Source organism: Vipera ursinii, assembly GCF_947247035.1.
Source record: "Vipera ursinii genome assembly, chromosome: 3".
Taxonomy (NCBI): Eukaryota; Metazoa; Chordata; class Lepidosauria; order Squamata; family Viperidae; genus Vipera; species Vipera ursinii.
The window spans coordinates 169,752,621-169,773,460 of NC_139516.1; the positions used below are offsets into that span (position 1 = coordinate 169,752,621).

The following is a 20,840-nucleotide window of genomic DNA, read 5'->3' on the forward strand; positions in this document are numbered from 1 at the left end:
TACAATTTCTCATAGATATTTCTACAATCCATCCTTGCTTGTTTCACTAAAGCTGTGATTTATCATACTGAATGAAATTGGTCTTTTTTTATCAACAACACTTAAATTTAAAACCACTAAAAGAATTTTGTGGAAAGTGTTTATTCAGGTTATATCCATTTCTGACTGTCAGTTTCGCTACAATATTTCAGTGGATGCTTAAAAATAAAAAAAAATAAAAAATATTCAGCAAATTAATAAGTTTGATCTCACTGTTCACATTAAAATGCAATGCTCGAAACAAACTTTCATGTTCTAACTAGAAAACTGCAAAACAAAGAGAAAAACTTTGTAGAATGAATCACATCTTTGTAGAAAACATGCTATCACTCAGATTTAAACCAAAGCAGCAGCACTAAACCGAAAACTCTTCCCACGTTCCTTCCAAGAAGAATCTTTAATATTTATTATCTTTAATAAATCTTTAATATTTATTAAATCAAGCTAGGGTGGGTTTGGGGGGTTGGAGCTTACCATTGCAGCCAGGCCTCCCTTGGATTGACACTTGCCTCGCCGGCCCACTTCTTCTGTGGCTGAAGGAGCAGCTTCATTCTGCAGCTGAGAATGGAGCTCCAGTCTCCATTTTGCAGTCAGAGCCCCTTCTGGAAGGCACAGTTCTCAGCTGCAGAGGCCTTCCGAAAAGGCCTCTGACTGCGAAATGCAGGCCAAAGCTCCATTCTCAGTTGCAGAATGATATTGCTCTTTCAGCCACAGAAGAAGTGGGCCGGCAAGGCAAGTGTCAATCCAAGGGAGGCCTGGCTGCAATGGTAAGCTCCAACCCCCCAAACCCACCCTAGCTTGATTTTTAGGCATGCGCCTCGCCCCAGAGCTAGGGCTTATTTTTGAGGTAGGGATTATATTAGGTCCATCCTCAAAAATCAAGCTAGGCTTATTTTCGGGGCAGGCCTTACTTTTGGAGACATACGGTATTCACTCTTTTAACGGCTGAATCTTATCCATTAAACTGCAGTCCCAACAAGGGATTGTTAACAATATAAAACTAAAATGTTTTCAATTATGTATACGCTTACCAGATTTGCTATTCTCTAAAATACTGAAAGTAACTGTATCAGGATTAAAAATTGGGGGATTATCATTATCATCCTCAATTCGGATTAAATGTACAAGTGGAATCTCTGGTGTGTAGCCGTCTAATGTCTTTGCATAGCAAATTATCTGTAAAAAAGAAAATATTTTAATTTGCTATCTATGCAGAGTTGATTTTTTTTGCTAATCTATTTTAACAATTAACATCATATGCTATTACATTCCTTGCACATTAGTATTTATTGATTTACATATTTAATTTGTATGCCATCAGACTTCCAGTAACTCTGGGCAGTTCACGAACTAAAGCTATACAATAAGACAAAAAAACAAAAGATAACAAAAGTGTGCAACAATGACATCATTACAGATTGCTAATAAGGGACTTCAACCATCCTAGCCAAAAGCCTGGATGAAAAGCTAGGTCTTCACCACCTTATGAAACATCAATAGGTATGAAGCATCCGGATTTTGGGGCAAAGGGGGGGGCTTCATTCCAGAGTGTAGACTCTATGACAGAGAAGAGGAATGTCTGACATAGCTTAAATGGCATAGTTTCATTGAAGGACTCCAGAGTGCACCAACCTTGTCAGATCAAATTATCCAGAAAGGAAGAGAACCATCATAACACTTTGCCCCCATCACCAAGTCATGAAGTCAGTTCAGAAGGACATAATGCAAACGATAACAAAAGTCACTGAGAGATCAAGAAGCACAGACACACATGTACCATCCCCATCTTGGCTCTGCCAGAGGACATCTACAATGCAACCAAATCTGTCTCATTATTAAATCCCAGCCTGCAACCTCACTGAAATAGGTATAATCTGCTTCCTCCAGAATACTCATCAATTTAAGGACAACCACCTTCTCAACAACCTTCCCCAGAATTAGAAGGCTGGAGTTTGGATGGTAGTTATTGAAAGCCACTAAATCCAAGGACAGCTTCTTGAGGAGGACATGCAACACCATTTTTTTTCAAAGGAGGAGATACCACCCCATCAAGGAGGCCAACACCTCAGCTCGGACCAAATGCACGTCACCTCCCTGATCACTTTTATGATGCAAGAAGAACTCTGATTCAAGACACTGGCAGCTGAGCTGACAGCAAAAGAGAACCCTATTTACTTTCTCAGGAGTCACTAGCTGAATCATGAGAGCATATTTGAATGATGCTATCCATCAGGTAGCCTGAATAATTCCTACAGTGGCCCAACAGATATTCCCAAGGGCCCTCCCTTCCCAACAGAGATCAAGGGATCTTAATCAGAGCTGCTGAATGGCAATCAGCAAATGCAATAAGGGTGGAGAAGTAATAATAGCTTAGCAGCCAAGTTTGAAATGTACTAGTAAGATTAACTTTGTATGGATCTCCAAGAGATGAAACTGCTTTTCTGAGTTTCATAAAATCTAAATTTTGATTTTCTTCTAATTATTAGCAACTTGAACAAGTAGTATTTAAGATCACTTCTCAGCATTCCAACTTTTGTGGTGTCCGCACAATCATGTGATTGTGATCCAGGTGCTCAGCTTGTAATTATGAAACTGGAGCATCCAGCAGTCACTGTGACCTTTTTTTGCAGGATAAATGGGGAAATCATAATTGGTAACCATGTGACATTCTTGCTTAAATACCCATTGTGATGGACTTAACAATAGGAAGCAGAACTGCTATTGGAATTGCCATAGTTAAGTGATGTGACCACATGATATTGCAATTTATAACCACATCAATTAACTAGTCCCAATTGCTGTCATAAACTGAGGACAAACCTATAGTTTAGAAAAATATGACTCTTACCTGAAATTCTGCGTACTCCTCCCGATCTATTGGGCAAGTAACAAAGAGATTTCCTGTTTCTTTTTCAATGTAAAAGTAATTCAAAGGTGGCTGATCCACACCAGGACCACTAATGGAATAGGTAATGTTGTAGTTTTGAGCTGAATCAGAAGATAGCTATAAAGAAAAAAAAGGAGGGGTGAAAGAAAAATATAATCATATCCTATATCCAGAAGTGAAGTAAAACAATCCTCTCATCCTTATAAAATATCTAAATATTTAAAAAGTATTCAGTATATATGCCAAAAGATGATAACATAATCCTCAGAGGTTGCTGGATCATAACACCCTGTTTCTCATTGCTTCAGATAGCAGTTAAAGTGGATAGCAGTTGGAATTTAGAATCTAAAGGACTACATTATGGATTGTTGTTAATTGAGAAGTCGTGTTCGACCCATTGCAACCCCATGGACAACGTTCCTCCAGGCCTTCCTGTCCTCTACCATCTTCTAGACTCCATTTAAGCTCACACTTACTGCTTCAGTGACTCCATCCAGCCACCTCATTCTCTGTCGTCCCATTCTTCTATTGTCCTCAATCTTTCCCAGCATTAGGCTCTTTTCCAGTGAGTCCTTCCTTCTCATTAGGTGGCCAAAGTATTTGAGTTTCAACTTCAGGATCTGGCCTTCTAAAAAGCAGTCAGGGTTGATCTCCTCTAAGACTGACCAGTTTCAACGCCTTGCAGTCCAAGGGACTCGCAGGAGTCTTCTCCAGCACCAGAGTTCAAAGGCCTCAATTCTTTGGCACTCAGCCTTTCTTATGGTCCAACTTTCACTGCCATACATTGCAACTGGGAAGACCACAGCCTTGAAAGTACACACTTTTGTTGGCAGGGATGTCTCTGCTTTTTGGTGTGCTGTCTAGATTTGCCATGGCTTTCCTCCTCAGGAGCAAGTGTCTTTTAATTTCTTGGCTGCAGTCCCCATCTACAGTGATCTTGGAGCCCAGGAAAATAAAATCTGTCACTACCTCCATTTCTTCCCCATCTATTTGCCAGGAATTGAGAGGGCTGGATGCCATGATCTTCGTTTTCTTAATGTTGAGTTTCAAGCCAACTTTTGCACTCTCCTCCTTCACCCGCAACAAGAGGCTCTTTAGTTCTTCTTCACTTTCTGCCATTAGAGTGGTATCATCTGCATATCTTAGGTTATTGATATTTCTCCCGGCAATCTTAATTCCAACTTTTGATTCATCTAGCCCTGCCTTTCTCATGATGTGCTCTGCATATAAGTTAAATAGGCAGGGCGACAGTATACAGCCTTGCCGGACTCCTTTCCCAATTTTGAACCAATCAGTGGTTCCGTGTCCAGTTCTCACTGTTGCTTCTTGACCCGCATATAGGTTTCTCAAGAGACAGATAAGATTATCTGGTTCTCCCATCTCTTTAAGAACTTGCCACAATTTGTTGTGATCCACACAATCAAAGGCTTTAGCATAGTCAATGAAGCAGAAGTAGATGTTTTTCTGGAACTCCCCAACTTTCCCCATGATCCAGCATATGTTGGCAATTTGATCTCTAGTTCCTCTGCCTCTTCGAAATCCTGCCTGTACTTCTGGTAGTTCTTGATCCACATACTGCTGGAGTCTAGCTTGTAGGATTTTAAGCATAACTTTACTAGTATGTGAAATGAGTGCAATGGTGCAATAGTTTGAACATTCTTTGGCACTGCCTTTCTTTGGAATTGGAATGTAAACTGATCTTTTCCAATACTGAGGCCACTGCTGAGTTTTCCAAATTTGCTGGCAAATTGAGTGTAGCACTTTTACTACATCGTCTTTTAAGATTTTGAATAGCTCAGCTGGAATACTGTCACCTCCACTAGCTTTGTTGTTGTTCAGCTTTCCTAAGGCCCACTTCACTTCACATTCTAGGATGTCTGGCTCGAGGTCAGTGACCACCTCATTGTGGTTATCAGGGATGTTAAACTCGTTCTTGTATAGTTCTTCTGTGTAATTTTTCCACCTCTTCTTAATCTCTTCTGCCTCTGTTAGGTCCCTGCCATTTATCATGCCCATTTTTGCATGAAATATTCCCTTCATCTCTCCAATTTTCTTAGAGAGATCTCTGGTCCTCCCTATTCTATTGTTTTCTTCTATTTCTTTGCATTGTTCATTTAAGAAGGCATTCTCATCTCTTTTAGCTATTCTCTGGAATTCTGCATTCAATTGGGTGTATCTTTCTTTTTCTCCCTTGCCTTTCGCTTCCCTCCTTTCCTCAGCTATTTGCAAAGCTTCCTCAGACAGCCATTTTGCTTTCTTGCATTTCTTTTTCTTTGGGATGGTTTTAGTTGCTACCACTTGTACAATGTTGCGAACCTCCGTTCATAGTTCTTCAAGCAGTCTGTCTATCAGATCTAATTCCTTACATCTATTTGTCACCTCTACTGTATATTCATCAGGGATATGATTTAGTTGATACCTGAGTGGCCTAGTGCTTTTCCCTACTTTCTTCAGTTTAAGCCTAAATTTTGCAACGAGAAACTTATGGTGTGAGCCACAGTCAGTTCCTGGTCATGTTTTTACTGACTGTATAGAGCTTCTCCATCTTTGGCTGCAGAGCACATAGTTAATCTGATTTCTGTGTTGACCGTCTGGTGATGTCCATGTGTAGAGCCATCTCTTAGGTTGTTGAAAAAGTGTTTGCTATGACCATCATATTCTCTTGACAAAATTCTGTCAGCCTGTGCCCTGCTTCATTTTGTACTCCAAGGCCAAACTTGCCTGTTATTCCAGTTATCTTTTGGCTTCCTACTTTAGCATTCCAATCCCCTATGATGACACATTTTTTGGTGTTAGTTCTATAAGGTGCTGTAGAGCTTCATAGAACCGATCAATTTCATCCTCTTCAGCACTGGTGATTAGGGCACAGACTTGGACTACTGTGATATTGAATGGTTTGCCTGGATTCGAACTGAGATCATTCTGTCATTTTGGGGATTGCATCCCAGTATTGCTTTTCCTACTCTTTTGTTGACTATGAAGGCTACTCCATTTCTTCTGAGGGATTCTTGCCCCGCAGTAGTATACCTAATGGTCATCTGAATTAAATTCACCCATTCCTGTCCATTTTAGTTCGCTAATTCCTAAGATGTCAATGTTCAGTCTTGTCATCTCTTGTTTGACCACGTCCAGCTTTCCTTGATTCATGGATCTTACATTCCAGGTTCCTATGGAGAATAAATCTTTACAGCATCAGACTTTTCTTTCACCACCACATACATCCACAGCTGAGCATCCTTTCGGCTTTGGCCCAGTCGCTTCATTCTTTCTGGCGCTACTAGTACTAGCCCTCTGCTTTTCCCCAGTAGCATATTGGATGCCTTCCGACCTGAGGGGCTCATCTTCCAGCATCATATCTTTTTGCCTTTTGGTACTGACCATGGGGTTTTCATGGCAAAGATACTGGAGTGGGTTGCCATTTCCCTTTCCAGTGGATTACGTTTTGTCAGAACTCTCTGCTATGACCTGTTCGTCTTGGGTGGCCCTGCACGGCATAGCTCATAGCTTCATTGAATTACAGAAGCCCCTTCGCCACGACAAGGCAGTAATCCATGAAGGAGACATTATGGATATATGTATTAATTATATATTGTTTGCTTTGATGTACACTAAGAAGGCAAATATAAACACTTAATATGGTTTTAAGGAAATTAAAAATATTCATATACACTGCAAATAGTTGGTGCACAGAGAAGGGGATATAGTTAGAGATAAAATACTTATAATTTTCCTATTTTCCATATATAGTAATGTTTTTCTATTCCTTTTTCAGTACTTGTAAATAATAAAAAATAATATAATTTTAGTATAAACTTTTTCATATAATAAAATAATTAAATGTACTTAGCATTTTTATCAATATTATATTAAATATAAATAGCTTAATATAAGCAATTTTTTATATATTATAAACATTGATGTGCATTTGGAAGGTTTACAAGCAAACTAGTTTTGCTACTCAACTTTCCCTTACTGTGTTTGAGAGCTATGTCAGAGTAGATGTTTACCACATATCTTCAATAGTAAAATAATCTAAAAATCAATCTCTTACAGAAGCTCTTAGAAATCTCAGTAGGCACTACATTTATAGCAACTAATCACATTCGAAACTGCAGAAACAATTTATATTATTTTGCTGTTCAATTTCAGTGTTTGAACAAAGAGATGAAGTCTGTCGGTATATATACTAATATTTACTTAACTAGGACACATGAAACAAGGAGTCATAATTCTTGAAAAAAATGCATTTCCTCAAAAGTGGAGTTTATTTACCAAATTTTAAATGGAAATAGAATGGTAAGCAAATCTGTAATTTTATTCTTTCACTAGCTTTTGGATATATCAGTCTTTTATAAAGGTGGCACCAACATAAAAAAGGAAAATAAAAACTAGATTTGTATCATATGTGGTTAACTTTGAAACAACTTGAATAACAAAGTGAGTAAGTTATATCAGGCAACAGTCTGTACACCTTTTTTATATAATTTGCCCTTTAAGCAAGATGAGCAAGTATTACTAATATTTGTGTAAGTGACTACACATGAGACTAACTGTATTGCATACAAGTTGCTAATAATACATATTCCTACTTAAAATAGGAGAAGGAAGTTTATTAACTTACCTGCTGAATTTGCATTGGGAAAGGTCCCAGTGAATTTTCCATTATAGTGGTTGGTACAGGAGCCCATCTTCGTTTACTGCGTCTGAGAACTTTCTCTCCTGTTTTGTGTGTCTAAGTTCAAAAAAATATACAAACAAGCAATGTATTTCTAAAATATATAATTTATTCTAGTATTTTCAGCTGACTTCCTTTCTTATATTTTTCAGTGGCCCAAACATACCTTTTTTCATGGAATGTCTTTACTAGCATCATTCTTTCTTTGACACAATGCTAACAGGATAAACTAAAAATTTATCATTCATCTATAGCTAAAGGGGTGCTAAAAGCTTCTGTTAGAACCATATATGCTAACAACATCTTTTAGGAACTGCAAGGCTGTCAGAAGAAGCCACATAGTTTTGTCTCTCTATTATTATTCTTTATTTAATGTGCTTTTAAATACATTATACATTTAATATTCAGACATAACCAAGATCCCAGAAGGAACCTCATGTCTATAGTCAAGCGAAGGTTTCTTTGCTCTCATTGCGTTTCATTAGTCAAAATTCCTAGAAGTTCTGATGCCAAGCATTTTGACTACTTCAAATTTCCACATTATGTTCCATGCCCTCCAGGGACTGGTTATGTTGATTGATTAATCTAGAAGTTACCAGGTTTGGAAGAGCTGATTTACATATGAACAAGGATAGCATAGCAAAAAAATCAGTATTTTCTTATAATCAGTTACAGTCAATTAACTTTCATAACACTAGTTATAGGCCACTTACCTTTGGGGAATGTGACAGCAAGTTGACATGGATTTGCTTTTGCTGATTATTTTGCAAGTTCTTGAGCAATATGGTGAATGTTTTCTTTCCAGAAGACAAAGAAACTGAATTTGATGTAAATATAGAACCATCTTCCAGAACTATAAAATCAGGGTCACTTGTACTGATCAGGTGAGGAGTTCTAAGATACCCATTCAGATTTACTAATAAAAAGACAAAAGGAAAGTCGTAAAGAATCGTTCCCAATATCATCCACATAAAGATACATGTATATACCCTAAAAATTTACATTTATACATAAGTGCATTAGATAAATTGGAGAATAGCAAAACTCTGCAATAATCCCCATAGAAAATATACGTGAAAATACAAAATTAAATAAACTGGCCAAATGTCACAAGATTTCAATTTTTAAAATGAAACCATGTAAAATTTCAAGCAAGTAAGAAAAAACACTTAGGAATGCATAAAATTCCAATTTTCTGATATGATATCATACAATACAATCAGCAATCTGTACAACTCTGGCTTTTATATTTTAAATGTATTGGCACTCAGACCTTGAAAAGGGTAGGAAGATGGGATTGGAAATCATATCATAAACATAAAACATTTGTCTAGAGACAGACATAAAACGAAGCAACTTAATGGGATCCAGATTTAAATGTTTATGTTCACCTATTTAGCTTGGCTTAAATAAATAATAAATCTTGATTTCATATCACCTGGTTAGACATTGTTGAGACACTGAATGCAGTAAATTGGAAAATAGAAAAGAAAAGAAAAGAAAAGAAAAGAAAAGAAAAGAAAAGAAAAGAAAAGAAAAGAAAAGAAAAGAAAAGAAAAGAAAAGAAAATGGTTGTTGATAATCCAAATATATGCAAAGGTAGAAGGAAGAAAATAAATAGCTAGCTCCATTTATTTCAGTTAAAAATTGTAATTTTAGTACACTTTCTCCCGAGCTGACATTTGGTCTGCTCATTAGTGTATTTTTAAATTTAAAATCTAAAACCTTGCTCTGTATGCAAGACTCATTCTTCAACATGCATATTTAATATTCCAATACTCTTTAATTAGGAAAATTCTCTTTTGAATACAATATGGTTTACTTCAAGAAAAATTATTGGGATGAGGAAGACAAAAATAACCACAGATATTAGATTCAAATTATAATATTTAAGAAAAATGCTGTTTTCTCACCTTGGCCAATTAGTGTGTCTGGATTTAGTTTTGGAGGCACATTTAAGGTAACCTTTTTGGAAGCTTCACAGGATAAACGTAATACCTAGATGGGGACAAAAGAATCAGTATTATACTTCAATTATATTTGTATTGCAGAACTATAAGTAATGAAAATAAATGTAGCCTTACACATCCCTGCTGCAATTTGCTAAATCAAATAGTAAACATGAATTGAAGCATTCAATTATAAGCAAAAGGAAATCTAGTCTTTTTTCCATATAAAAGCCTTACACATCCCTGCTGCAATTTGCTAAATCAAATAGTAAACATGAATTGAAGCATTCAATTATAAGCAAAAGGAAATCTAGTCTTTTTTCCATATAAAAGAATCTGATACATGATACATCACCAGGCATAGAAAGTTAAAGCATATCTGGTTCCACTATAATTTCCACTATAAGACTATCTGCAACACGTGATGTCACACATTTACCTACAAAAAGTATTTAACATTTGATTTTAAAATCCTTACTACATTATCAACAGAATATGGACGAAGATTAGGGAAAAAAATCCTTTCTATGTTGAAATCAATACATGAAACCTTTATTTCAGCATGTAACAAAATAAGAGGCAACGTAAAGGAACAAGATGCCATCTTAGATATATAAACCCAGATTTTGACTACAACCAAAGACCCAACAATGCAGAAAGCATCAGGAGATATTACAAACAAAAATTGCAATGTGTCAGTTATAAAGGCAGAACAAATTAATAGGACTCCATGATACCCTTAACCCACACCTATTCTTTCAAAACATTTGAATGGCTATGTGAATCCTTTCAAAGTTTAGTAATACTGCTATAATACATGAAGGTACAGAAATTTTATAAATTTTATAAACCATCATTATCTGCACAAGTAGTTGTATAAAACTGTGTTTCCATAATTTCCATCAATTAATCTGTGCACATTTACTAGGGACTACAAACCATATCACAATGACATGCCACTGACTTCATAGGGAAATTAACTTAGGATAACATACTACAAGCAAAATAACTGTGTACAGTATGTTTGGGCCAGCAGGTGAAATCGGGCAATATTCAAGCAACACATCTCATATCAAAGGGCGCAATGCAAGGAGAAAAAAACAGCAAGGCTGCCTTATTTAATAGATTTGGAAGAATATACTCAGTTATTACTTGAACCGGTTATTAATTTTTCCCCTTACTTTAGGGAAGCCTTGCCTATACTATGACTCATTTGAATGGAAACATTGATTGGGGTTAAAGAGCCTACAGACATCTTCAGCTACATTATGGCACCAAGCATACCACCATCATGCCCCATTTTAAATATAATTTATTTTATAAGGCAGAACTAATCAACAAAAGAGAAATACAAATATTTAAAAGAGCATCAAAGGCTCAACAAAATCTCATAATAAGCATAGCAGTTTTTTTTAAAAAAAATCTGGCAATTGCTACAAACAGAAGAAAAAAATTGATCCTATTGCTCTAAAATCTTTTTCCTTGCCTTTATTAAAAAGACTGTTAAATGTTGTATTGTCAAATACTGGCAATACAATACATATTAAGAATCCACAGTTTTTGTTTAGATGTCTTCTTCCTATGTGGTGCAATAACTCTTATAGCCAATTTGTTCATTAATCATTTAAACATTTTGCAAGTTAACAACAAGAAAAGATAAACCACATAGGTTAATGTTGCAACTGAAGTGGAATGGCCAGTGGAGAGGGATGCCAGGAATTGCAGTTCAGCAGTATGTGGAAGGTAGCAAGTTATCCATATTTGCTCTAAATCAATGGTTCTCAAAGTGTGGTCTAGGGACCATGGGCTCCATGAAGTCAAATACATAAATATTTTAAAAATACTCATGTTTTAACTGCTAATATACTAAATATTGATATAACTCATATAAACCAAAGCTCTTTAGAGTTCGCAATCTTTTTTAAGAATGTAAAGGGGTCCAGAAACCAAACTGTTTGAGAACCGTTGCTCTAAATCAGGGGTCCCCAACCTATGGGCCATGGCCCACTACTGGACTGTGGTCCACTGGCCACCAGGCTACGGGACAAGCTGGCCAATGTGTACGTACACTCACTCCCACTCGCGCTAGTGTCCGCAGACCCATTTGTGCATCCGCACGGGGCTAGTGGCAACGGCTAGCTCCTGCACAACTGCACAAACGGGGGCCGCTAGCACCGTGCAGGTTGTGCGGTCCTTTTGCGCATGTGCATGGGGCTAGCAGCAGGGGCTAGCACCTGCATGGCTACACATACAGGGCCGCTAGCGCTGTGTGTGTGTGTGCAGCCCCATTTCCACATGCACACATGTACACACATGTAAATTTCCCAGCTGCTCCCTTTCCTTCTGCGCCGCCAGCATAAAAAGGTTGGTGACCTCTACTCTAAATGAAATATGCCAATTGTAGTGAATAAAAGTAGAGATAATGCTTTAACAGGGTTTCCAGGGAAGTTTCTCAAGATGCTTTCTTGGAAGTATTATCAATACAGTAAACAGTAATTAGATCTGGTAGGTCACTCTATTGTGAGTGCCTATAAAGATATTGTTAACAAGATGGATATAAGCAAGGTTAGCATTCCAAAATAAATTGCAGTCACTATAGACCAGACATGTCAAACACAAGGCCTGGGGGCCAGATCCGGCCCGCAAAGTGGTTTCATGAAGCCCGTGAAACCATCCTGGAAACAGTGAGGAAACGGCCCCCACTGCCTTGGCCCTGGCCCAGAGGCCCTCCTTCTGCCAGAGACCCTCAGATCTGTCCCACTCGTGCCCAGGCCCCCAGGCCCCCATAGGCACCCTTGATGCGAACAATGTAGAGCTGGCCACACCCACCCAGTAGGCCATACGCACTCTAGCCACACCCACCCAATAGGCCATGCCCACCCAGGCCACACCCACCCGGCCCCCTGAGGGCAACCGCAATGCTGATGCGGCCCTCAATGAAATTGAGTTTGACACCCCTGCTATAGACAGATCTCTCATCAATAATAAGGTAGTCCTCACTTAATAACACTAATTGGTACCAGAAACTCAGTTAAGCAACATGGTTATAAGTCAAAAATCCACATGACTACATTGTTTAGTGATGGCAATTCTGGCAGTCCCAGTTGCCATTAAGCAAGGACCATGCATGTCATTAAGCAAGGGGGTTTATGTCACTGTGACTTGTGACTTCCTTGCCAGCTTCTCCATTGACTTAGTTTGTCAGAAGGTGGCATAGAAAGTTGCAAATCACAATCAGATGTCTTTGGGGATGCTGTTACAGCTGTAAGTATAAGAACCAGTCACAACTATCACTCATTTCATCATTGTCGCAAGTACAAATGGTTGTTAAATAAGGGCCAGCTACATTCCTTCCATGATAAAATGCTCTTAGAATTAGAAATTTAGAATTTCCTAGGGAACAATAGTTGATAGAAAACTGAAAGCAGTAAGGGTTATTACTGAGCAAATCCACTGAAAAGTGTTGACTTTTGTGGAGAAAAGATCAAAATTGTTTTTTTTTCCAAAAAGATATGTCTGTAAAATATGCTTTTGTATGTGTCTGTCAGTCTTGATTTTAAGGATTGTGGGGACAAGTTCCTGCAATTTTCTTGGCAACATTTTCAGAAGTGGATTGTCACTTCCTAGAGCTGAGAGACAAAGGTCATCCAGTTGACTTTATGCCCAAGGCAGGACTAATGTTTTAAGAAGTTGTTCTAAAAATAGACCAACCCTCAGGAGACTGAAAACAGTGACATACAAGTTTAAACTGAGGCAATATAATCATTAGCTGAAGTGGAATCTATGGCACATATGAATTAACTTTAGTCTTCTCTACATAGGATTGTAGAGATGAAGCCCCAACACATCTAGCAAGACAGTAGCAAGCATTTTGTTGGGCAACTAAGAATTGCTGCCCAGCATGTTGAAGAGGTCATAATGAGTTGAGATCTATATTGACTGAACAGCACATGTTTATAAAGCATACTCAAATACAGTGAGGTATAGTTTAATATTCTCACGGATTTTAATAGCCTATTATATTTTAAAACAAAGTAAAATGTTAAACATTTGTATATTATTCTCTATTCCTATAGGAAGTAGTGTACTGCATGCATTTTTTTTCCTTCAACATTTATTAATCACTCAATGCTAAGGAGGGATTCAGGAGATGCAGCACTAACTAAAAGCAAATCCTTCAATCAAGTTCTTTTGTATTATAATAAAATTATAAAGGCTGGGAGAAGGAGAAATGCAAATTGCATATAAACCACTCAATGCAATGGAAAAGAGAATGTTCACCACTAAGACCAAGCCTCTGTTCCTAAAAGCTTCTTGAGCAGATTATTTGTCCACTCTACTTAAATACACCCAATAAATGGGAGCATTTATTTCTGATTAACTGGTCCTATTGCCCTTATCATAGAAAGCTTTTTAAATAGTCAAGAGGAATGACTTTCTGTATATTAAATTCATTATTCCTAGTCCTAAACTCTGGAATGAAAGAAAATGACTTTTGACCTTCTCTGTATAACATCCCTCCTGGTATTTGAAAATGTTGTTCTATCTCTCCTCAATCTTCTCAGCTCAAAACTAAACATGTCAACTCCTTTAATCTTTCTTCACATAACTTTACTTTCCCATTTTTGATTATTTTTTTGTCATTCTCTAAACCCATTTGTTTATCTAAATCCTTCTTAAAAGGTTATGTCCTCAAATGATATTATCCTTGAGATGGTCTTTGCTCCCTGCTTTCGAAACTCTTTAAAGAAGAATCTCTTTTGAGTCTAGTTTCTTAATGAAAGCATCCGTGCAATTTTGTTGGGAAGAACAGGGGAAAGCTTGCTTTCATCTGGTTTTGTTTTGGCCTATAATTTTTTTTCCTGCTTCACAATCTAATTCTACGCTGATATTTTTTGGTGTCCCATCAGGGTCCAATTTTGCTTAGTTTTTCAACATTACCTGGAGATGCATAAAATTTATTTCTCAAAACACAAATGTCAGCACATCCTAGTTATCAGTAGCGTTTAATATAAACAGTATATATTTCTCATTAATTAGAACAAAGAGGTTTCACTAACATTCTTGGAATGTTGTCAAGTATTGAATGTTAAATTCAAGAGCACGCCACAATTTCATTTAATACCATTAACTCCAATTACTTTGTTTATAATATAAAATGTTATCAATAGCAAAGAATATTAAAGGTTACAAAAGGAAAGCACATCAACATAAAAAGAAGAAAAAAAGCATTTTATCATCTTGAAGGGATGATTTTTATGCTTCCACAGCTCTGTGATTGATGAGCTGGGTTGAGAGACAATAACTGATCCAAAACATAGATTTATATTTTTAAGTTCTGCTTCTTATTCAAAATAAATATAAGTAAAATGTACCAGTCACTTTTCCAAATTCATTACTATTTGAGCTCATTATGATTGCAATATTTTACTTCTTGAATTTATCAGTATTAGCCATTCTATCTTGAATAAAGGGATGTATGTATTAAATTCATTTTTCCAAAATAGAGAGTACCACCTAAATATTACAACTGCAGTATTTTACTTCTTGAATTTATCAGTATTAGCCATTCTATCTTGAATAAAGGGGTGTGTTCATGTATTAAATTCATTTTTCCAAAATAGAGTACCACCTTAATATTACAATTGTTTCACAAGTCTTCACATATGAAGTACACTGCACTTCTTTTATATTTCATCATTCTTCATATTTAAATAAAAATATTGGTTATTGAAAGATGCTTACAAATATTAGACAGTGGTGGAAGCAATATCTAGATATCTATTTCTATTTCTATATCTATCTATTTATCTAATATATATATATATATATATATATATATATATATATATATATATATATATATATATATATATATATATATATATATAAAACAAATGCTTATTAACTATTTTTTAGATTACCTTGCTAGGCCCCAAACATGGGACAAATCTTTATTTCCTGTGTCAGCCTATCCTGAAGGCCATCGACAGGCAGTAGTCACACCGGTGACAGCTCATATTTGTGTAAATTTTAAATTGCTAACATATATATACCTACCTACCTATATCTATATATATGCAATAGATATTCCAAACTAGAGCAATTAAATAAGAAGCCAGCTCTCTTCTCAGCAGAGGAATATGCAAGCAAATTAACTATCTTATCGGTATAAACAAATAGTTGTTTTCAAATAGGAAAAAAAATTTCCTGAGACCAACAGACAAATCAAAAAAACAAACTATAGTACAGCAAAGTCTGCAAAAGTTAATACCATTCTCAAAATTATATGCAACCTAAAAGTGGACGCCCTTCCAGAACATGAAATATGTAGTATTTGGTTCTATCTTCTCCTTATTTGCATTCTTTCTTCCCCAGGATTCAGAAGCTGCTTAAAGTAAAATGCTTTTAAAAATCTCCTACTCGCCTTTCCATTCACCTCCAACCTCTGCATCAGGTTAAGGAAAATAGGGACAAACTTTTATTTATCGTCTTTTGTTCCGGAAGGGTGAAGTGAAAAGTAGCTTTAGACAGCCACCTTATTTTAAAAGCAAATTCAACGCTTGGTATAGTTTGATCTTCACTTCCAATTAAAAGTCGATGCCTTTCTTTAAAACCAGCCATATTTTGCCGCCTAACCGGCACGGCGAAAGACACCTTCCCTCCAAGCCTCTTTTACTTTCGCTGCCCTTCTTCACAATTTCAATTATTATCGGATTTCTCCCCTCCCCTCCCGTCATTTTTCTGAGCGCACGCGCGGGCGAAAGCAAGAGAAGTCAAAGAAAAAGTTAAGTCTTAGGGCAGGGGTCTTCAAACTTGGCCCTTTTATGACTTGTGGACTTCAACTCCCAGAATTCCTCAGCCAGCTGGCTGAGGAATTCTGGGAGTTGAAGTCCACAAGTCATAAAAGGGCCAAGTTTGAAGACCCCTGTCTTAGGGTTTTGCCTTTTAACTGTGTAAGATGTTTTCTTAAGAAAAGCAAAAAGAAAAGAAAGCAAGTGTATGCCAGGCGTAAGCCTTTGATCTCTCCAAGGAAACTTTCCACCGAGTCAGGGCGCTTCTGCCGCATCCCGACACAGGCGCTCCTCTAAGCAAACACGCCACGCCGGCGCAAAGCTTAAGTCTTTGCCACGCGAAGGCAAAACTCTCGAGGTACCGGGTGGGCCAGCGACGGCTTCGTGGGCTTTTAGCCTGCCATCCTTTCTGCCTCCACTCCCTCCGGAAGGTGCATTTCACCACCACCCCGCCACTTTCCCAGCAGTGCCCACTCACCAGGAGGCCGAGGAGGAGCTGCAAGCAAGCGGCTCCAAGCGGGCCCCCTCTCTGCCTTCTTGCCAGCGGCACCATGTCTGGAGGCTCGCGGTTTGGCGGGAATTGCGGCCGCTGGGGCTGGTGCGCCGAACTCTTGGCGACTCCGACCAGGTGAGTCTGACGTTCCCCGCCCGGCTCACCCAGCTGCAGCTCCAAGGGCGGCCCGAATGAGGAGGAGGAGACGACTTTGTTTTCTCTGCCTTTCTTGGTTCGCTCAGGCTCCAGTTGGCGGCTCCTCCCGTCCACGGTAGAATTTCGCTCCTAGCCAAGGTGGGGCCGTCGGAGGGAGGGAGGTTAGTACTACCAACGGCACCTTTGAGATAGCCTAATTAGTTTCCCTCGTTCTTTCTTTCTATTTGACCAGGGAATGGAGCCCCAACCCCGCCCTGCTCTGAGAAGGTAGGAAAAGAGCTGGAATTATATGCCCGCCCCGGCTGTTTTGTCCCTGTATTTCTCACTCACAGGAATGTGTGTGAGAAAACGATTCACAGGGTAGGCGAACCAGAAAGGCGGCTTCCTCCTTTAGCTTCGTTACCTCTTAGTAATTGCCTTGCCTTCGGATGGCCTTACTCTCTTTAGATGAGTCTGCTTGCAGCGATATAACTTGGGCGCGACGCCATCAAAACTCCTGCCACGAATGGACTTTCTTCCCTGAAAAAGGCAATTGAATATTTGTTCAGTTCCCGTTTTTTTCTTCCCTGGGAAAGGGAACTGGATAGTATAGAACTGAATAGTTGTTCCTAAATACCTTTTTCAAGTAGCAAGTTCAATTATTTTATTTCTCTTTGCCTCTGGCCTCCTGCAACTCAAGAATTATTTCACCAGGGGTCATTTTCTTTCCCTGTGCAAATGCGAGCTAAGCAAACGCTTTCCTTAACAGAACTGGTTTATCAATAGGATTTGGAATTTTACATGTATAAATCATTTCCTCCCAGAATAAGTTCTTCAAAATATTTTTTTTTAATATACCTAATGGGGTCAGTGTGTTGACTGGCACAGTGGTGCCTCTAACTATTAAAAACATTTTAGCATTTGAAATTGTGGCAGTATAAACATTTATGTATTTGAAATGCAAAGTTAAACACGCATATTGTCAGCCCTTCAAATTACTTCAGACAGGAAACTAAAGACATGAATAATTATGCTATCTTTAAGTTTACAGTAACAGAATCTTAAGTCCGAAAGCACTACTTTCCTTTGTTTACTTTCCAGAAAACTAGGGAGTGTCTCTGCAGACCCACTTTCTACCTCCCTATTCTTCCTTTGGACTCAAGATTTCTCTTATCAAATCATTGTTTAGGCTGCTACTGATCCCTCCTGTTTCTCAAGATTGTTTTCACAGTACATTACAATGTAGAAGTGTTTTGTGAGCTACATATATTCTCTTCCATTGATAGAAGTGTATGCTTAGGGAAAGACATTCTAGATGAAAATGTTTTAATCAAAACCTTCATAAAATACCTTTTTCATTTGATTAACTAGATCATCTGCACTAGTGTCAGGGCAAGCACATTTTTTTTCTTGATTCAGATCTTGGGAAGACAAGGGGATTGCTACAGAAGAAAATTCCCCCATTGAGCAAGAAAGGTCAAATTTCAGCAATTGCCAGTTTGAAATTAACAAGAACATCATCTGAACATAGAATCTATTTTCTTTTCCACAGAGTTATGAAGAGAACTGGCTTCCTTTTTTTGGAATAAAAGGTGTTTTATGAGGAAAAAACATGACATAACATCAAAAATTATATCATTGTCCAAGGTCCTTTAAAATATAGTGGAAGTCCACTGTATGTAAATAGGATGGGCAGTTTTAAGTGGAAGTAACATCGGCAGTTTGGCAGGTCGAATCCCGAGTGCCGTGTAACAGAGTGCCTGCCTGTTACTCATCCCAGCTTCTGCCAACCTAGCAATTCAAAAGCACGTAAAAATGCAAGTAGAAAAATAGACACCACTACGGTGGGAAGGTAACAGCGTTCCATGTGCCTTTGGCGTCTAGTCATGCTGGCCACATGACCACGGAGACATCCTTGGACAAGCGCTGGCTCTTCGGCTTTGAAACGGAGATGAGCACCGGCCCCTAGAGTTGGAAACGACTAGCACACATGTGCGGGGGAACCTTTACCTTTACCTTAACTCTTAAATAAGCTGCTGTGGGATTTAGAAACCTTTGAATACATTAGTCTTGATGGGTTTTACCATTTCATGACTATTTTGAGATCAAGAGTCTAGCCTCTACTATCCTAAACACTTTATCTTTCAAAAGTATTAGTGACTGAATGAATCACAACCTTATTACACCCAAAAGATTAATTACTGTAAAGACTTCCTCCATCCCATTTTCTAATCAACTTTAAATGATAGCAACATGTAACCAACATATTAAACATAATTAAATAAATTTTAAATAAATGGAACTCCAACATCACAACTGGGTTTGTATTTCCATGAATGTATGTTGATAGTCATTGCAAAATAGTTTTAATAGCATGTTTTTCAAATAGAAAAAGCACTTAGACTTATATACCACTTCACAATTCTTTATAGTCCTCTCTAAGTGGCTTACAGAGTCAACATATTGACCCCAACAATCGGGGTTGTTATTTTACCCACCTCGGATAAATGTAATTACTGTTATTCCAATTCTATCTCTACATTCTATTTGTAGAGAAGTATATCTTGAAGTCCCCTTCATGGATTACTGCCTTGTCGTGGCGAAGGGGCTTGCGTAATTCAATGACGCTATGAGCTATGCTGTGCAGGGCCACCCAAGACGGACAGGTCATAGCCGAGAGTTCTGACAAAATGTGATCCACTGGAGAAGGAAATGGCAACCCACTCCAGTATCTTTGCCATGAAAACCCTATGGACAGTACCAAAAGGCAAAACGATATGACGCTGGAAGATGAGCCCCTCAGGTCGGAAGGCATCCAATATGCTACTGGGGAAGAGCAGAGGGCTAGTACTAGTAGCGCCAGAAAGAATGAAGCGACTGGGCCAAAGCGAAAGGACGCTCAGCTGTGGATGTGTCTGGTGGTGAAAGGAAAGTCCGATGCTGTAAAGATTTTTTCTCCATAGGAACCTGGAATGTAAAATCCATGAATCAAGGAAAGCTGGACGTGGTCAAACAAGAGATGACAAGACTGAACATAGATATCTTAGGTATCAGTGAACTAAAATGGACAGGAATGGGTGAATTTAATTCAGATGACCAGGTATACTACTGCGGGCAAGAATCCCGCAGTAGTATACCGCAGTAGTATCCCGCAGAAGAAATGGAGTAGCCTTCATAGTCAATAAAAGAGTAGGAAAAGCAATACTGGGATACAATCCTCAAAATGGCAGAATGATCTCAGTTCGAATCCAAGGCAAACCATTCAATATCACAGTAGTCCAAGTCTATGCCCCAACAACCAGTGCTGAAGAGAATGAAATTGACCGGTTCTATGAAGCCCTACAGCACCTTATAGAACTAACACCAAAAAATGATGTCCTTATCATCATGGGGGATTGGAATGCTAAAGTAGGAAGCCAAAAGATAACTGGAATAACAGGCAAGTTTGGCCTTGGAGTACAAAATGAAGCAGGGCGCAGGCTAATAGAATTTTGTCAAGAGAATACAATGGTCATAGCAAACACTCTTTTCCAACAACCCAAGAGACGGCTCTACACATGGACATCACCAGACGGTCAACACAGAAATCAGATTGACTATATGCTCTGCAGCCAAAGATGGAGAAGCTCTATACAGTCAGTAAAAACAAGACCAGGAGCTGACTGCGGCTCAGACCATGAGCTTCTCCTTGCAAAGTTTAGGCTTAAACTGAAGAAAGTAGGGAAAAGCACTAGGCCACTCAGGTATGAATTAAATCATATCCCTGTTGAATATACAGTAGAGGTGACAAATAGATTTAAGGAATTAGATCTGATAGACAGAGTGCCTGAAGAACTATGGACAGAGGTTCGCGACATTGTACAAGTGG

General features: G+C 38.2%; 1 protein-coding gene across 2 annotated transcripts in view; it reads right to left on the reverse strand.

The window, feature by feature from the left end:
- LOC310638714 (desmocollin-2-like) overlaps positions 1-17,116 on the reverse strand; it is a 34,267-nt gene extending 17,151 nt beyond the window's left edge. For both annotated transcript variants that reach the window (XM_083359986.1, XM_083359987.1), the window contains exons 1-6: positions 16,823-17,116; positions 9,515-9,599; positions 8,315-8,517; positions 7,548-7,658; positions 2,888-3,043; positions 1,071-1,215 (exon numbers count right to left, since the gene is read on the reverse strand). In XM_083359986.1, the coding sequence (XP_083216112.1) occupies positions 1,071-1,215; positions 2,888-3,043; positions 7,548-7,658; positions 8,315-8,517; positions 9,515-9,599; positions 16,823-16,897 (775 nt within the window). In that variant the 5' untranslated portion in view covers positions 16,898-17,116. The remainder of the gene's footprint in view (positions 1-1,070; positions 1,216-2,887; positions 3,044-7,547; positions 7,659-8,314; positions 8,518-9,514; positions 9,600-16,822) is intronic.
- Between the last annotated feature and the right edge of the window lie 3,724 nt (positions 17,117-20,840).